At 40.6% G+C, this 16,092-nt stretch overlaps 1 protein-coding gene across 1 annotated transcript in view; it reads left to right on the forward strand.

Annotated features, from left to right (window-relative positions):
- Positions 1–771: 771 nt before the first annotated feature.
- Positions 772–16,092, forward strand: part of IGF1R (insulin-like growth factor 1 receptor) — a 153,894-nt gene continuing 138,573 nt past the window's right edge. The window contains exons 1-2 of the mRNA XM_009887582.1: positions 772–835; positions 1,363–1,908. Coding sequence (XP_009885884.1) covers positions 772–835; positions 1,363–1,908 — 610 coding nt within the window. The remainder of the gene's footprint in view (positions 836–1,362; positions 1,909–16,092) is intronic.

The raw sequence follows: 16,092 nt of genomic DNA on the forward strand, positions 1-16,092 counted from the left end.
TAAATAAATTTATCCTGTGTTTCTTAGAACTCAGTAAACTTTTTTGTATCTTGGTGCCAAAATCAGTGAGACTTGGTTCACTGGAACTTGCAAACAGGAATTCAGTGCGTTAGCTACAAGTCCAACCACTTTTTTTTCATCCCAGTCAGAGGGTAGGGAGTGCTGACCAGCTTTCCCTGGATTTTGTGTTGTTGCTGATCTATTGCATGACTAGCATTCAAGAATTAGGGCTAGTTTGGCTTGTGACCCTGGGAAGAGAGAGTGATTTGAGAAGTAAGTTGTAATTTTCTGGGAAGTGTTGCCCTTTATGTGCCTGTATCTTGGGGTGGGGGTAAATTAGTACTGTAATGACCAGTGGATCACTCCGTTACCTAAGTTGTTTGGAGTCATGTTGTTCAACCTCTGGTCTGGTCACATGTGTAATTTGAAGCAGGGTGTGCAAATGCATTCAGTTTATGCCGTTCTTACTGTGGTCATAATCACCTCACTTCATCTGCTGTGGCCGGCAGGTCGAGGGAGGCGATTCTCCCCCATCTGCTCTGGTGACACCCCACCCGGAGTACTGCATCCAGCTCTGGAGTCCTCAGCACAGGAAAGACATGGAGCTGTTGGAGTGGGTCCAGAGAAGGGCCACAAAAATGATCGGTGGGATGGAGCACCTCTCCTATGAGGACAGGTTGGGAGAGTTGGGGTTGTTCAGCCTGGAGAAGAGGAGGCTCCGGGGAGATCTCCCTGCCGCCTTTCAGAACTGAAAGGGGGCCTAGAAGAAAGATGGGGCCAAACTTTTTGGCACGGCCTGTTGCGACGAGGGGTGGTGGTTTTAAACTAAAAGAGGGTAGATTTAGACTAGATATAAGGAAGAAATTTTTTACAATGGCCTAAGTTGCCTAGAGAGGCGGGAGATGCCCCATCCATCCCTGGAAACATTCCAGGTCAGGTTGGACGGGGCTTTGAGCAACCTGATCTAGTTGTAGATGCCCTTGCTCATGGCAGGGGGAGTTGGACTAGATGATCTTTAAAGGTCCTTTCCAACCTATAACTATTCTATAATTCTGTCTTTATGTTCCTCAATCTAATGCAGTTCTTTTCAACAGCAATAATACAATATTTCTCTGTCTGCTGAAGAATTGCAGATAGCTTGCATCTCTGTGCTGGTTCTGGTAGTGTTTATAGTGCTAGGTTAAATGAGATGAATATTCAATGTAGGTGTAAATCAAGTACTCATTTCCTGTTTTAACATTGCAACCTAATTAAAAAATTAAAAAAATGTATGGCCATCAGAATATCCTACTTGCATTCCAATTGCAGAAGGCTTCAAACTGCTTTATTTACTAACTTTCCTGTTTCCTTTTATATTTTCAGTTTGCGGGCCAAATGTTGACATTCGCAATGATATCCATGAGCTGAAACGCCTGGAGAACTGTACGGTAATTGAGGGTTTCCTTCAAATTCTGCTCATCTCTAAAGCAGAGGATTACCGCAACTTCCGCTTCCCGAAGCTCACTGTCATAACTGACTATTTGCTGCTGTTCCGTGTGGCAGGCTTGGAAAGCCTCAGTGATCTCTTCCCCAACCTCACAGTCATTCGTGGGAGGAACCTCTTCTACAACTATGCCTTGGTTATCTTTGAAATGACAAATCTTAAAGAGATTGGGCTTCACAACTTGAGGAACATAACCCGCGGGGCCATACGGATTGAGAAGAATTCTGACCTGTGTTACCTTTCAACGGTGGACTGGTCTCTCATCCTAGATGCAGTGTCCAATAACTACATTGTTGGGAATAAACCTCCAAAGGAGTGTGGGGACTTGTGTCCAGGAACAATGGAAGAAAAGCCATTGTGCGAGAAGACGTCTATTAACAATGAGTACAACTACCGCTGCTGGACCACCAACCACTGCCAGAAAAGTAAGACTTCAGTAGATTATGTGTTTTTGTTACCTCTTTCTGAAGTAATGATTTAATTTTGTGGTTTTAATTTAAGCTCTTAAGCAACTTAAACTTTTATTCTAGTCATATGTAGTCCACATAACAACTTATCCAGACTAGATTCCTCCCCAACCAGTGAAGGATCAGCTCACTTGGTTGAAAAAAAAACAAACCACAAACCAAAAGCACCAACAACACAACAAAACAACACAAACTTTATGGGTTACTTCCCCATGGAAAACATGGAAAGTAAGTGTAGAAATAAAGCCATCATAGCAAAGCTGGAACCAGTTTTAACTCCCTTGGGGACTTTGGCAGGAGGTGGCTGTCGAGTGCCATCTCTTCCGCCTTGCTGAAGTGATGTGACACGTGTGCCAGAGTTACTGCTGTACAGAAGCTGTTAACTGGACTTACTTTGTCTTTGTTCGTTGCCTCCCTTTGCATGCACCTTCAGAAATTCCTGTAATGGTAAATTCTGCACTTAAGAACTTTTTTACTAAAATCAGGTTGTACAGTACAGTCTGTAGTGTCAAAGAGTCAATGGATATCTCGACTCTCAGTGAAAGTATCCTTGCCCGTTTTGTTCCTCTCTGGCATGACAGGGTGTTTGTCTTTCTGATAGCAAGTATTAGCAAAAACAAAACCTGATCTCTTCTCACTTTTTAAAAATAGAGTAAACAAATACATAGTTTACTCAAATAACATGATTGCATGAGAGGCTTTTTGAGTTCATCCTGTAACTTTACGAAAGCTGAGCCCTGCAGTATCAGTAGGGCTTAATTACAAGCAGTCGTCACTGGGAGGAACAGTTCCTAAATTTGCTTGCAGTCTTGACCAAAGCTGCTATAATGATTGGAAGCACCACAGTGTGAGAGAAAACAGGAACAGGGCTACATTCAGGTTACCTTCATCTGGGGACACTGATTTTCTGAAGTGGCTCATTGGCTGCTTGTGAAGCCCTCATGTTCAATTAGAACTGAAATTAAAATACCTTGTATGGCAATTTCAGTCAACACATGCCAAAATATCTCTGAAAAAAGACATTTGTAGGGCCGTGCTTTTATCAATACTTCTTACAGGAAATAAAGTTTGGTTTTAAGCAAAGCAAAGAAAACCCCTCAGTCTGTAACTGGGAGACTGTGATTTGTCCAGGGTGAGGGAAGTGAGCTGTGTTGCTTTCTTTGTTAGGCTTCTGCAGGCCAAGTTTATGTCTTCATTAAAAGAGTATAACTCGTTGTCTACAGAGGGTGACTTAGGTGATTCGTGTGCAACCTCATTGCCTTTAATGGTTTGAATGAATGTAACCAGAGTGTATTTAATGAGATACAACTTAAGTTGCTTTCTGTTGTGTGCTGTAGCTATTCGGAGTAAACAAAAGTAATGTGCAAGAAAATCTTGTTGGCTTCTAGGAGAATGTTAAAATAATTTGGATCCCAAATGCATGTGAGAAGATACCTGTTTAAATAAGATGAGGTCATAGTAATGCTGTGATGGCAGCACTTTTAAGGCAAGGGTGTAGGTAGTGTTTTTCTTTTCCTATGTGCTTTCATCTTCCTTTTATGGGATATTGTGAAGAAGAAAGCAAGTACTAGAAAGCCTTGAAAGGCTTGTTAAGAGCATTGGACTGTGGAAAAACTGTAGGTTTAGAGCATCTTAGGACAGAGACCGTATAAAGAAGTGATCAAATTCTAATCAACAAAAGGAGTGAGAAAGTTGGACCTATTTAGTCTGTTTGTCATGATAAGGCATTGATGTCAAACAATAAGACTTTAAATTTGCCAGCCATTCATCAAAAAAAAAAAAAAACCACCAAAAAACAACCTCAAAAGTATTCCCATTTTAAAGAAAAACAAGGGAGGTATAAATGTGCAGTTGGTCAAAAGGAAGCTTTTTGTCCATGCTGCTAGATTGCTTGGATGCTTTGGCAATGAACTCCTGATCTGGAGAGGACTGTTGCAGTACAAAATTACACAAGACATGAAAAAGAATAGAAGCAAGGACTTTTAAGTCACTGAGTGTTTAAATCTGCATTTTCCTACCAGTAGAGATACGAGACCTGTGTTATTTTCCAGGGAATATTTTTCTAGTGTAGTATCTAATTTAACCCTGACATTCTCTTTGTGCGTCACAGTAATGTTCAAATGAAAATGCTGTCTATCACTCAAGGTTCCTTTATGCCTTTTTATTTTTCTTTGCTCTGGATCTGTGGAGGAGTGTATATGAAATCTCTTTTGTCCTTGTTTAGGTTTTATGCTGAAAGATCTCAAGTTGGTGGGTAAATGTTGTGTGGGAACACTTAGTACTTTAAGCAGCCTGGCTTCTGTTTAGTTTTGCTGTTGAGTGGAAGTTGTTTTTTTCCTTCTTTTTCTTGCTCACAAACAAAGGAAGAACCCTGTGCTTCCTTCAATATAACTTGTGCAGGAACAATGTTGAGGGTGGAGGGAGGACAGAGGGAAGGATATGCTGTGTTTGACTTAGAATAATCCATTGATGTTTCTGTAGTAGAACAAGTTACAAAGAAGCTGTAACTTTTAACAACTCTTATTTTTTAAGGTTCAGCGTAAAGCATCAGCGGCTTTTCTGGCGTTTTTGTTGTCCTGGTTTCTGTGTAGTATACATTCCTTTACCTTCGAGTGCCCCAAGGCAGCAGCCTTAGTAGTTTGCTCGCTTTGGAGCTGCCGTGTTGGGTTTGGCATGCTGTTGTCTCTCAGACTTGCACCTACTTTGCTTTTGGCATATCAAATGCCAGCTGTACTTCACTTGGGTTGCAGGTCCACATAGAAGAATCCCTCAAGATAAAAGGACAGTACTGAAGCTTGTTTGCATTAGTGGTTATGCTTTGGGGCACAGGTAGAGGTGGAAAAGATACAAACTGAGTGTCCAGACATACAAATAAGATTATGGCCTTCTGTTTTTCTTTCTGGCAGTTGTGACTGCTGGAAATGTTTATGGAAGCTGCCTGCATCTTGCTCAGCGATTGATGTGAGAACCAGAAAAACTGTTCCTGCTGTACCCCTTGAAAGACTGGTCTCTTGACACACTTGCTTTGCCTGTCCATTGGTCTGCTGTAAAAAATCTTTTGTTGTTTTCTATATTCCTTTTGCTGATGACTAAGTTTTGAGGTCTGCTGCCTTAGCTTTGTAAGCCTGCAGAAACCAAATGTAAATTACAACCTTGAAAGCCTGCCTGGAAGTTCAGGATCCTTAACCTTTGTCTTCTTTTTTGAACAAGTCCAGCTAATGCTTCCTAAGATACTTCTGCATTTGCTGGGGTCATAAGAAATGAACTAGGCAAACTGTTTACGTGGGAAAGTAATAGCAAAAGTAGCAGTGATCCATATATAAGATCTATGGTGTATGGGTCGTTTTTTATTTAATTTTTTAACTTCATCTTAATTATTCATCCGCTTTCCATCCACCCCCCCAGTTAAGCTGGAGATGCTCTCTGTCAAGTATTAGCTGAAATCCTTGCTTTCGTACTCACACAGAAGAAAAACTAGGGGTCTGGTTGTGGGGAGGACAGATTGTTAATACCCACTATGAAGGGGTAATGGCTTTGACTGCAGCTTCTGCATGAAAGGACAAGGGCACAGTCGGGAAGTGTGGGTCCTCCCTTTGTGAGACAGCAGATTATATTGCTGCACAAAAGGGATGAAATAGCCATGCTCACCTTCATTGTTTTTATCTGAAGTGCATGAGGGGCCTTTAAGATTAGATTTGCCACTGGCATAAAAAAAAAGTAGGTTTAAATTGGCACTGTAGAGAGAACATGGATTAGGGCCATAAGCATTAAGCACTTGTTTCCAAAGAGGCGAATTTGACATGAAAAACAATAGCTCACGTAGACTGCGCTTCACAAATACAACAGAAGAAAACTTTCAGCTTCCGAACGTGTGAAACTGAAGACCACAGAAAAGGCATGTGGGATTTGGAGGCTGGTAAAGAAGCAGATGGCAGCTAAGCACAAAATGTTTTTAATGAAAATGTATCCTTATTTCTTTTTGAATTGGTTTGACAGTGGCCTGAAAAGATATGGTGTATGTGGGGAATGAGGAACAGGAGGGAAGAGAATGACAGTGAGTGGGAAGAGTGGTCCATATGTACCTTCTACTAAAATGTTTAAACATATGGAGACAGTAACATGATGTATTCTCACAAATATTCGGAATCTGCTCCTGTTTGTTTACACGGAGCTCAAAAGATAATGCAGTAGAGTGGTATCGTTTGACATAGCTTCATTGACTTCTGCAGTACTTCCCAGTGTACGCCATCTGGGAATCTGCTCCCTGTTGATTCAGCAGAGTAGTGGAGAAAACCATGTGCTGGGATTATTTTATTTTTTTTCCCCTTCTCTCCTTCTTTTTTTCCCCTGAGGAGTATTCGCTATATTCCCCTCTCCTTTAGAAATATTGAACGTAAATGAACTATGTAGACATGAAGAGAAGGGGAGAAGTTGGGAGCCAGAGTGCCAAATCAAATTGCACTTACTTTGCTTTGAATTACATCTGCATGCTTTTCTCTGTTGCTGCTTCATTTAAGGTTTTTTGTGTTTTTTTCTTAAACCCTGAAATACAGTTGAAATTGTGTATATCAGCAGAGGACAGCACGCTTTAAAAGTTTTACCCTTTTAGCAAGGAAATTTTATGTGGTGTAATGTTAAGTGAAACTAGTCTGTGTAATGCCTATCCTACCTTTGTTGGGTTAAAAAAAAAATGTATCATATAAACCTGAACATATTTTGAAATGGACACCTTCTTTGTCCATTTAGTTGGTATGCAATCTCTCCAGCAAATAAACATCTTCTGAAAGGAATAAACAGAAGGGTAGAAAAAAAAAATAATTGTAAAAGGCACAGTTGGTGTCACTGAGTTAGAAAAATCTGGAGCACGTTAAAAAAAATTTTGTTAGTGTTTTTGTTCTGAATGAAGTTTTTTCCTGACTTTCACTCCCCTCCTGAGAAGCCTGCTCTGCAGCCAGAGGTTTCCCAGAATTTTTATTATGGCCGTGAGAGCATATTTAATTAGTAAGCTGGAATGGCCGCAGAGCAGTTTAGGCCAATCTGCAGTTAATTACCGTAGCAGTGGTTTATATTCTGAGAAAAGGGCTAAAATTAAACAAATGTATACTTGCCATTTTTCTTTGTTCTGTTGCAAAATGCCATAACCTGAGAAGAATATCTTGAATCTCGCAGTCTGCACTAGTCCCCAAAAACTAGGTGCTAATGTTAAATACTCCTGTTGGCTTCCTAGTTTCTTGTGGCACAAAGATGTGTAGTGTTTTTGAGAGGACTTCATATTTTGGAGTTTTGTTTTCCAGTATTAAAAGACTCAATGCAATTAACTAGGTCCATGAATGACACTTTGCCACGAGTTAAAAACCAACAAAACAACTAACTTTTAAAAATCCTTTTAAAAATTTAGACCTTTTCCCCACTTTTTGGAATAAAGAATAAGAATAGTTAGTGTTCCTATGTTTTTTTAAAAATACCTCATGTCTTTTCTACTCACATGTACTGCCTCGCACACACTTTCCTCCTTAAAAAATATCATATTTTACACTTGCTTCAACTTGCTTTGTCTTTGTCAGTCCAGAGGTGTGTTTATGTTCACCAGGTGATGTGTAGCCATATCCTAGTGTGACCATCCATGCCATTAGAGAAATTTATATTTCTTTTGGTATTGTTTCTGATAATGGGGAGGAGTAATCCATGTGTTGTGGAATGATATAGTAAATGTTGCCATGATGTCAGTGGAAGTACAACCCCTTGTAAGTGATAGTCAAGGTGGTTAAAGTAGATGCCTGTTTATTCTGAGTAATATAAACTCTGATTTGCATAGAGACCATTCTGATTTAAGAAAAATGACGATGAGCAGTTCTAAAGTTAACCCCACAACAAACTTGCTCAAGCTAGGAAGTGGAGGCAGAGTTTTTTGTGCTTTTTGTCAATACATCTTATACTTGCAATTAAACAAGAGTGTGCTATGATTGAAATCTGGCTGGACAGAAAGCCCTTCGGGATCACACTGTGCCTGTCTTTCACAGCTTCAGATTTTTGCCTCATGAAACTTTGAAATCCTGAGGAATCTTTATTGCTACTACAGTGTGGATTTACTTTAATTGTCTCATGCCATGTGACTGCTTCACTGTCAGAAAAAAACACTATAAAAATATAACTGGAGGTCACTTACAGGAAATAGTCATTCTCTGTTTTTATGGGTTGCTTGTATGTTAATTCCTCAGCTCAGTTTCTCTGATGCTTTGTGATAAAGGGTAGGGAAGAAGAACAATGCCAATCCTTCTTACAAGAAGATACAGCCCCATCACTAGATTGTCACGCATACAGTGGGCTATCTTTTAATGCGTAGTGCTTGAAAAGAAGTCTTGCTCTAACCTTTCGTTGTATGGAGGCTCATGGGAGAAGGGAATGGGCTTTGTAGCCCAAGGGGTCTGAGGCTGTGGAGCGGAGGGGAACAGGAAGATGATGTCTACCGTCACATTCAGTGAGGATTTCCAAGATGTTGCTTATTTATTTCAAACTTAAAAACCTCAGTAACATCCTAAAGGTACTTTGAAAGGTACTATACGTTAGTGATGTTTCAGAAATTTGATAATCTGGTGCTAGCTAGGATTGGAAGCAGAATGCTTTTGGTTTTACTTGCAGCACTGCTGCTGTTCTTAGCAACTTGCTTTCATCCTAGAGGAGACTGAGGATGATATGTTGCTTAGAGAATTATTTTTTGTTTTACCTTCCTGTGCAGCAGTGCCTTGTTAAATCTATGAAATCAAATACGCATTTAAACTTGAACCAAATCTTTGATTAGCCTGCTTAACATGGACTTCCAGGCTCCACTGATATATATTAGACAAATGTTTGTTACTAGAATAGACAGTTGTATTGGATAGTCAATTACATGTAATATAAGACTTTAATTTTACAATGAATTTGCAAAACAATGGGGAGCTGGGAAAAGCTAGCAGCGTTATAGGGAAAATGTCAGGGAAATGTCAAGTGTAAAACCAGAAGAAAGCTATGTTTTTTGCTGTGTTCTTGCAAATGTAGCAGGGACAAGGCAAACTCAGCCTGGCTTAGCATTTTCCACAGTTCTCTGTGGCTCTTATCCACGCAAGGAGTCTGGCTTCTAGTGGGTTGCTAGCATTGTGGGGATTTCTGTTTTGACAGTTAATGCTTGTATGGATGTCAACAAGGGGTGAACTCGAGCTGCAGTCTTTTTGTCTTGGTGGGGGCACTGAAAAGATCTGTCCTCCACCCAGCTATCCATTTTCATGGAATGTATAGAAATACATCTTTTGTGATGACTGATCTAAATGGAATTTGGCTGAAAGGGGCTGAGGGAGGTTTGGAGGTGGGCATGTGAGCAAACTCACTGAACTTGCTAGCCTACTTACCATAAGAAGTAAAGGTAAAACTTAGGTTCAACCCTGGATAGGAATCATGCCCTCTAAAAAAGTTCTGAATAGTAGGTGCCGTTTTCCCTTTTTTCCTTTCCCAAACACATGAATGTAGGAATGAATTGTCCTTAAACAGTTTCATAAATTGTTTTCATGTGGCAAACAAGTTTTTCAGTGTTAAACAGTGATGAAATAGCCTTTGTTTAGCCTTCCTTCCCACTAATAGTGTGACTTCCTTCTCAAGTCTGTTTATGGCTCTGAGAATTAACTTGTAATAAAAAGATGCTTGGATAATAGTATGTTAATACAGATTGTTGAATTGCCTTTTTCTTTCGAGGTGAAGTCAGCCTGGTTCAGTTGTTGACTGTCTCTTCCTCCCCCTCCCCAGCAAAGTTTTCAGCGTTTGGAATGGAATGTGCATGTGCTATCAGCCGAGCGCTAAAAATGATTTAGCAAGTAGCTTGCCTACCATAAAACGGTAAGGGTTTGAGGTGCCCATAACCTGGTTTTTTAAACCTAGAAACCGTATGCCATTCTCTTGAGTTTTTTGTTTGTTTGTTTACTATTTCTCACTGGGCAAAGTGAACTTGTAGTTACCTGCCCAAAGCATAGTTTTGTATGCCCTGGCTAAGTAATAAATGCGTTTGTGTAGCCCTTGATGATACAGGTGAGAATGAATTCAGCACATTAGTTGAGGATTCCTCTTTGTCAGGCTGGTATTTTTTTGGAATTTGGTTGCTGATTTATGTGTTCGAAGGGATTTGAGAGGCAACTCAAAGTTCTGGTTGTTGCTAGTTCAGATTATGCTCTTAGGTGGTTCAAACTCCTAGCTTGTACACCAGTGTGACCTCCCTGATGTGTTTTTTCCTTGTTGCAACATAATTGCGTTTATAGCTGCTTAACTGTTCACTTCTTAATAAACAGTGCTCTATAGCTGTTGAGACTCCTGTCTTCCAGCATGCTCATCGTCCCTCCATTAACGGATTCTCTAACTTTTTACTAGCGTAACTCAATTGAGGGGTCTGTTTCTCCTATTTTGTGTTTTGGCTTGTTTTTTTCTTTTTTTTTCCCCGGTTGATGTGTGAGGGATGTATATGGATGCAAAGCTTACAGTTTTGGGAAATGATGCCATTTAGGAAGCATGTTTGAAGTGTTAAGCGCGCAGAGAAAGTCTTTTATATCAGTGCAGGCCTTGGGAGGAGGAGATGTTTTTCTATGTATAGAAACTTCCCATATAGGATGGCAAGAGGAGGTTGCAGGGGGGTTGCCTGTCTCTTTAAGTGGGTTTATAATTGGCTAGGAATTTTTGTCAGCTTAGTCACTGCAGCATTCAGCGGATGAGGGAAAAAAACCACAGGCCCCAACCGTTACAGGCCGTGGATAGGCTCTGTCATCCCAAAGGAATGCATGTGAACAAAACACTTTGTGCGGTGCAACCGTTGGCCTAAACAGTATTGCATTCTTAAAGCAGGCTCTGAGTCACATGGAGCAGATGGATTGTTTCACTAAAATGGAAGTTATGTATCACTGAGCACTCAGATCGAGCTTTTAAGTGTGGTTCGAATAGGTCACGATATGCGGATGTGATGAAGGAGGGTGTAAAGGTAAAAAAACAAAAAAAACCACCAACCCCAAAACACCTACCCAAAACAAAACAACCAGCTCCTTGTTCTGTGGTTGAAATACTTTCTGTGGCATTAAAAAGGCAGGAAAGTCTTTCACTTTGTTAATTACTGGGCTGGCACACCGGTCTAAAGATTTCTCTCTAGATTTCAGACAAGCATGGTCTTAATTCTGAGGCACTTTGTGTTCGTCTGGGAAGCTTCATGCTACCCAAAGTAATCAGGAAAAAAACCCCAATTTGTAGGGGTGGGGGGTGGAAAGAAAAATACCAAACCAAACCCTGAACCTATTGGCTCTTCTCACAATGAAACCAGCTGCTCAGCTCTTCTTCCCCCACCCTGCCCAGCCTTCTGCCCCAAAAATCTATCTTCAAGCTGTTCTCTCTAGTGTGCACAGTATATTGATTAGCGAGACATGTAGCTCTGTCTCTGTGGGTGGCATATCCCTTTATTTGGCTTTATCTCTTCCTTTTAAGGGATTTGAAAGGATCTGATAGGTGTCTTGCCAGTCTCCAGCCTTCAAAGCATGCAGAGGAGGAGCTGTGACTGCTGGCTAAACGAATTCAGAGCTGTCAACTGATTATTTTTTTTTAAATTTATTTTATTTATTTTCCCCCTCCTGTTTTGTGGGGAATCCTCTTTAAAGAGTGGTCTAAGATTTAAGAGAAAACCTGGCCTCCAGTTGGTCGATATTGACAACTGCTGTCATTTGGCAGGCTGTTGCTGTTTGGAGTGGAGCAAGTTTGGAGGTCTTAATCTGGTTATCACTAAGGCAGGTGTTTCAGAATTAGTGCCTCCCTATGTAGTATTAATTGAATCTTAAATCATTACAACACAAAGGGGAAACATTGACTAAATTCCCTTCCATCTCTGGAGCTTTCCTCATGAAGGCAGCACATGAATAGGAACTCTCTCTTAGAGAAGATGCTTTACTTTTTAAGTGCTTGATGAAGGCTGTTTGGCAGAATCAGAATTGACTGGTCCACGTGAAACACTACATGCAGAACCGAAATTGCAGTGAGTCACTGTCTGCTCTGCCTTTTGTGATCTGAGAGTCTGGGATAAAATACTGCAGTGGGTGTTACAGATAAAACCCAGTATGCAAATCCTTAATTCAGAGATGAAGCCTTCTTCCTCTTCTGCTCACTGCAGTTGTTTGTCTGTGTACATCCATTTCTCTTCTGTAGAAGAGAAATTAAAATAATGAGTAATACCTTGCTCCAGAAAATGAGGAGGAGGTGGCAGGAAAACAAATACACCTTCCAGCAAACTAGCTGTTGAGTTTGTTAAGTTCAAGGGCTGATTTAGGATCAAGTTGTTTACAGGAGTAAGTCATTGGAGTATATCTTACAGGTGGAAAAAATCATATTCTTCCCAGGCAAAGATTTTATTCTTTTCTACACTTAGGAATCTTCTTGGTTCAGTTAGAATTATCTGCATGTGGCAGATGATCTTTTTAGGAGGAAAGTGAAATATAGGTAAGAGAGAGTGAGAGGGCATTTTTGGAGTGGGGAATGCAGTGGAAAAATTTCAGGATGGCAGTGCCTGGTGAAAATGGTAGGCCACTGAAATCTGTGGTGATTGCAGGTCCCGCCTCTACCTGCTTCTGACTTAAGAACTGGGCTGCCTGGTCTAAAGGGAACATTTTTCTCTGTGAACTGGCGTTGCTGTAGCATGACACTGTTTTAATCCTACTTGGATCTGTGTGCTGTATCTGTGGCGTGCTGTTAGGCCTCTGGATAAGTTGTCCATATGCTTCCTGGTTAGATAAATTTAACATCATGCACATAGTACCTTAAAACTTCAGGCTGTGAAACTTTCTTGCTTTTCTTGTCTACTTATTAAATATTTATTGAAATGGTAGCTGGCCTGGGATGAGGGAGGAGGAGGAATTATTATTGAACAACATGGGGCTTACCAGTCACCATAAATGGTGCAAAGCTCTGTGCAGATCCTCCAAATGATGTACTTCGTTTACATTAAGCATGCTTAATAAACAGTATTTGTAATAGGGTTACTTCAATGAAATTGCATAGCAAGATGTAAAACGTTTGCTTTTCTGTATCTGCTGAGTGGGCTGTGTGATGTGACCTGTATGCGAGGGTGCTGCCTGGACAAAGAACGTCATGAGCAAGTGGACAGCTATTTTGCAGTATTACCCTTCTCATTCTTCTAGTATCCAGGAGACATTGGAATTGGTGTGAATAACTCTGTGTCATGGCTGGCTAAACGCAACGCCTTAAAGCAGGAGTTAAACCCCTAAAACTACAACATCCCCACCTCCAGATGGTACTAGTAAAGGCTGAAGGAAAAGGAGAGTTTCTTCCTAGCTTGTGTTCCTGGCAAGAACAGCAAGCGTGGCAGTAACTTGCCTGCGTTCTCAAAAGCCACGCTTCCATCTTCCTTTTAAGACCTCTGCCTTTTCTGTCCTCCCCTTTTGATACGCATTTGTGAAACTGGGAGCATTCCCTTTGCCTGCTCAGTCCTTCTTGCCGTTCTCTGCAGCAGCACAGAAATGATGTGCCTGCCTATTTCATTCTGCTGCTGCTTGGTAAGCTAATGAGCAGAGGCACTGCAGCTGCCAGGAGGAATTCCTTTCCAGCAGTTTTGCGAGAAAAGTCAGCAGGATTAGGGCCTGGTTAAAACTTGATGTTTCAGCAAATCTGCTATGCAAACCATTTGGGTGAGGAAGAGAGCAACCAGAGTGGCAACCAACGTTGCTCGAGGCAGAAACGAACTGTGGGAACAAGAAGGAGACTGTCTTGTTCTCTGTAAACCGTAGTGCTGCTTAGAGCATTTTGGTGTGCTTAAGTGTGTGTGTATATATATATATATATGTATATATATATATATGTACTTTTCTGCAACAACACCCCAAGTTACTGTCTGTCCTGGTTTAGAGGAAACAATTATTTCAAAAGCCTTTCTTAATAGCTTGCTTAATAGCCTTTTGAGCTGCTCTGATGTTTTGCTGTTTGGATATGCCAGATCATGCATTGAATCTCACTGTTCTGGAGCACCTACTTAGTTATCTATCTAGGCAGGGAGCATTGGGGCACCTCCCAAGGATTTAAAAATAGAAATAAACATCTCATGCTCACTCTTCCTTCCTTGATTAAATTTGTAGGGTTTGTGTTGGGCTTGTTTTGGTTTGTGTGGGTGGGTGGGTGTGTCTTGTGGATGAAAAAGTAATTGCAGGAGAGCTAGAGTCAGAAGAATATGTTTCTACATTAGTTTGGAAGTTGTGAGGTCTTTGGTCATTTTACTTTCTGGAATCAGTTTACATGAAGGTTCTGATTTCTATGCTTTTAAGCTTTTTATTATTTTTTTTTTTAATTTTATTTTATTCTTTTGGTTCCCTGTGACTGTCTAGTGAAATGCAGGTGCTGTGGGAGGTTGCAGTCACGGTAGTGAGAGGTAATCTCTCGGGCAGCTTGGGCCATTGCCATGAAGCATTTGAAGTATCTGGAGAGAGACGTTGAACTGTATTACCTAGAGGAGTGAGTACAGAAAGTAGATCTCGTCATGGTGCTGTTGGAAAGACAGTCTGCAAACAATAGCTTTCTAGGATATGATAATTGAAGAAGTGTGGTGATTGCAGTAGCCAATAGAGGAAGAGTCTATGGATGTGATTATAGTAATGTGTTCTTGAGCAAAATTAGGTAAAGCAGGCATTGAACTCTTTTTTGATTTTTCTTGTTAAGTGCTATGTTGTGCTAGTAATTTTTTTCCATTCCTGTGAAGCAGGTGTGGTTTAACCTACCTATATGCTGCAGTAATGAACACTTATACTGTTGTATGTAATATGTGGAAAATAAGATTAGCAGAAATAATAAAAACAGTGTTTGAGCTGCTGCAGATGTGAGAGTTAATGGGAGACCCAGAGGCAAGAGATGAACCAGTTAAACAGGGACCAGGCGCTCTGGTTTAGCAAGCCGTTCTCTCCTGAATGCAAGCAATGGATACAAGTTAGACAGTGATTGCAAACTTGTTTGTTTGACTTTGCCTTTGTGTTTCCTGAGCCAAGCTGCCTTAATTATATGATGGATGTGCTTCTCAAAATGACTTCCAGATAAAACATTATCTGGACTTGAATGAGTCTTACATCTGTAGCAGTCCTGTCTCCGGCTGAGGAAGGTATTCCCGAGGATCTGTTCTATACGCATTTCCTTTGGAAGACATCTATTGACATGTTTTGGTCCATTTTCTTACTACCTATTGTATAGGACCAGGCAAGAAAATAGTAATTGTAGAGAAAAATATTCTGGGCCAGATGGTCTGCTTTGTAGCATGCATTATAGGGGGCTGTTTGATTTGTCTTTGGCACTATTTTGTGAATTGGAGCTGTAGAAAACCTCCAGAGAAGAGTAATTGTACAAAACCTTTGAATTCTGTAGTGTTAGATAGCTTTTGAATGATATGTCACTGACAAACTTGTTGCTTCCTGTCAAAAGAAAGGATATGCTGATCTCTAGTTAGCTAATGTGAAAGGCCTTTTCAGATATTGGTAAAACACGAAGAGTGCAAGGGATGTTCAGGAAGGCTGCCTTTGCGGACTGCTGCCCAAGTGAAGTGACGAAGAAGCGGTCTTTCTTATTATTATGCACAATCCTTTCCTTACAGCCCGTACTGCTGCTGTTTTGGGCTGTGCCTTGGGTGGACAAACTGGTAGCATGAGTCACAGTGGTGCTCCTATCAGTGGCTACAGACTGAGATGAGTTTGTAGAGGTTTGTCCTCATCAAGTGAACTTTCATTGTGGAAGCATGTCTTGCTCCTGCCATGTTCTTACTCTCTGGACATTCTGCCAAAGCCAGTTTGCAAACCAGGGCTTCTAAATTAATGCTAGGTATTTCTCTGTGAATGCCTCAAGTTGCGTCTTGCTCCATCCCTAGGACAAGACTGATAAAATAAAAGACATCCTCCAATATATAGGAAAGATTTTTGTATATGTCAGCTTTCTGTCATTGACAGAACTGTGCTGCAGCTTTGCCACAGATTTCTTATCATTTCCTACTCCTTGTGTCATTGGTGTGGGTTGTTTTTTTACATGAAGTAGTGGCATCATGCTGTAATTTAATATTTGGATTCTCATTTTAATGATTTATTTGTGTTGAAAATATTTTGTGGGAAA

The sequence above is a fragment of the Charadrius vociferus genome, unplaced genomic scaffold (genome assembly GCF_000708025.1).
Source record: "Charadrius vociferus isolate BGI_N301 unplaced genomic scaffold, ASM70802v2 scaffold190, whole genome shotgun sequence".
Taxonomy (NCBI): Eukaryota; Metazoa; Chordata; class Aves; order Charadriiformes; family Charadriidae; genus Charadrius; species Charadrius vociferus.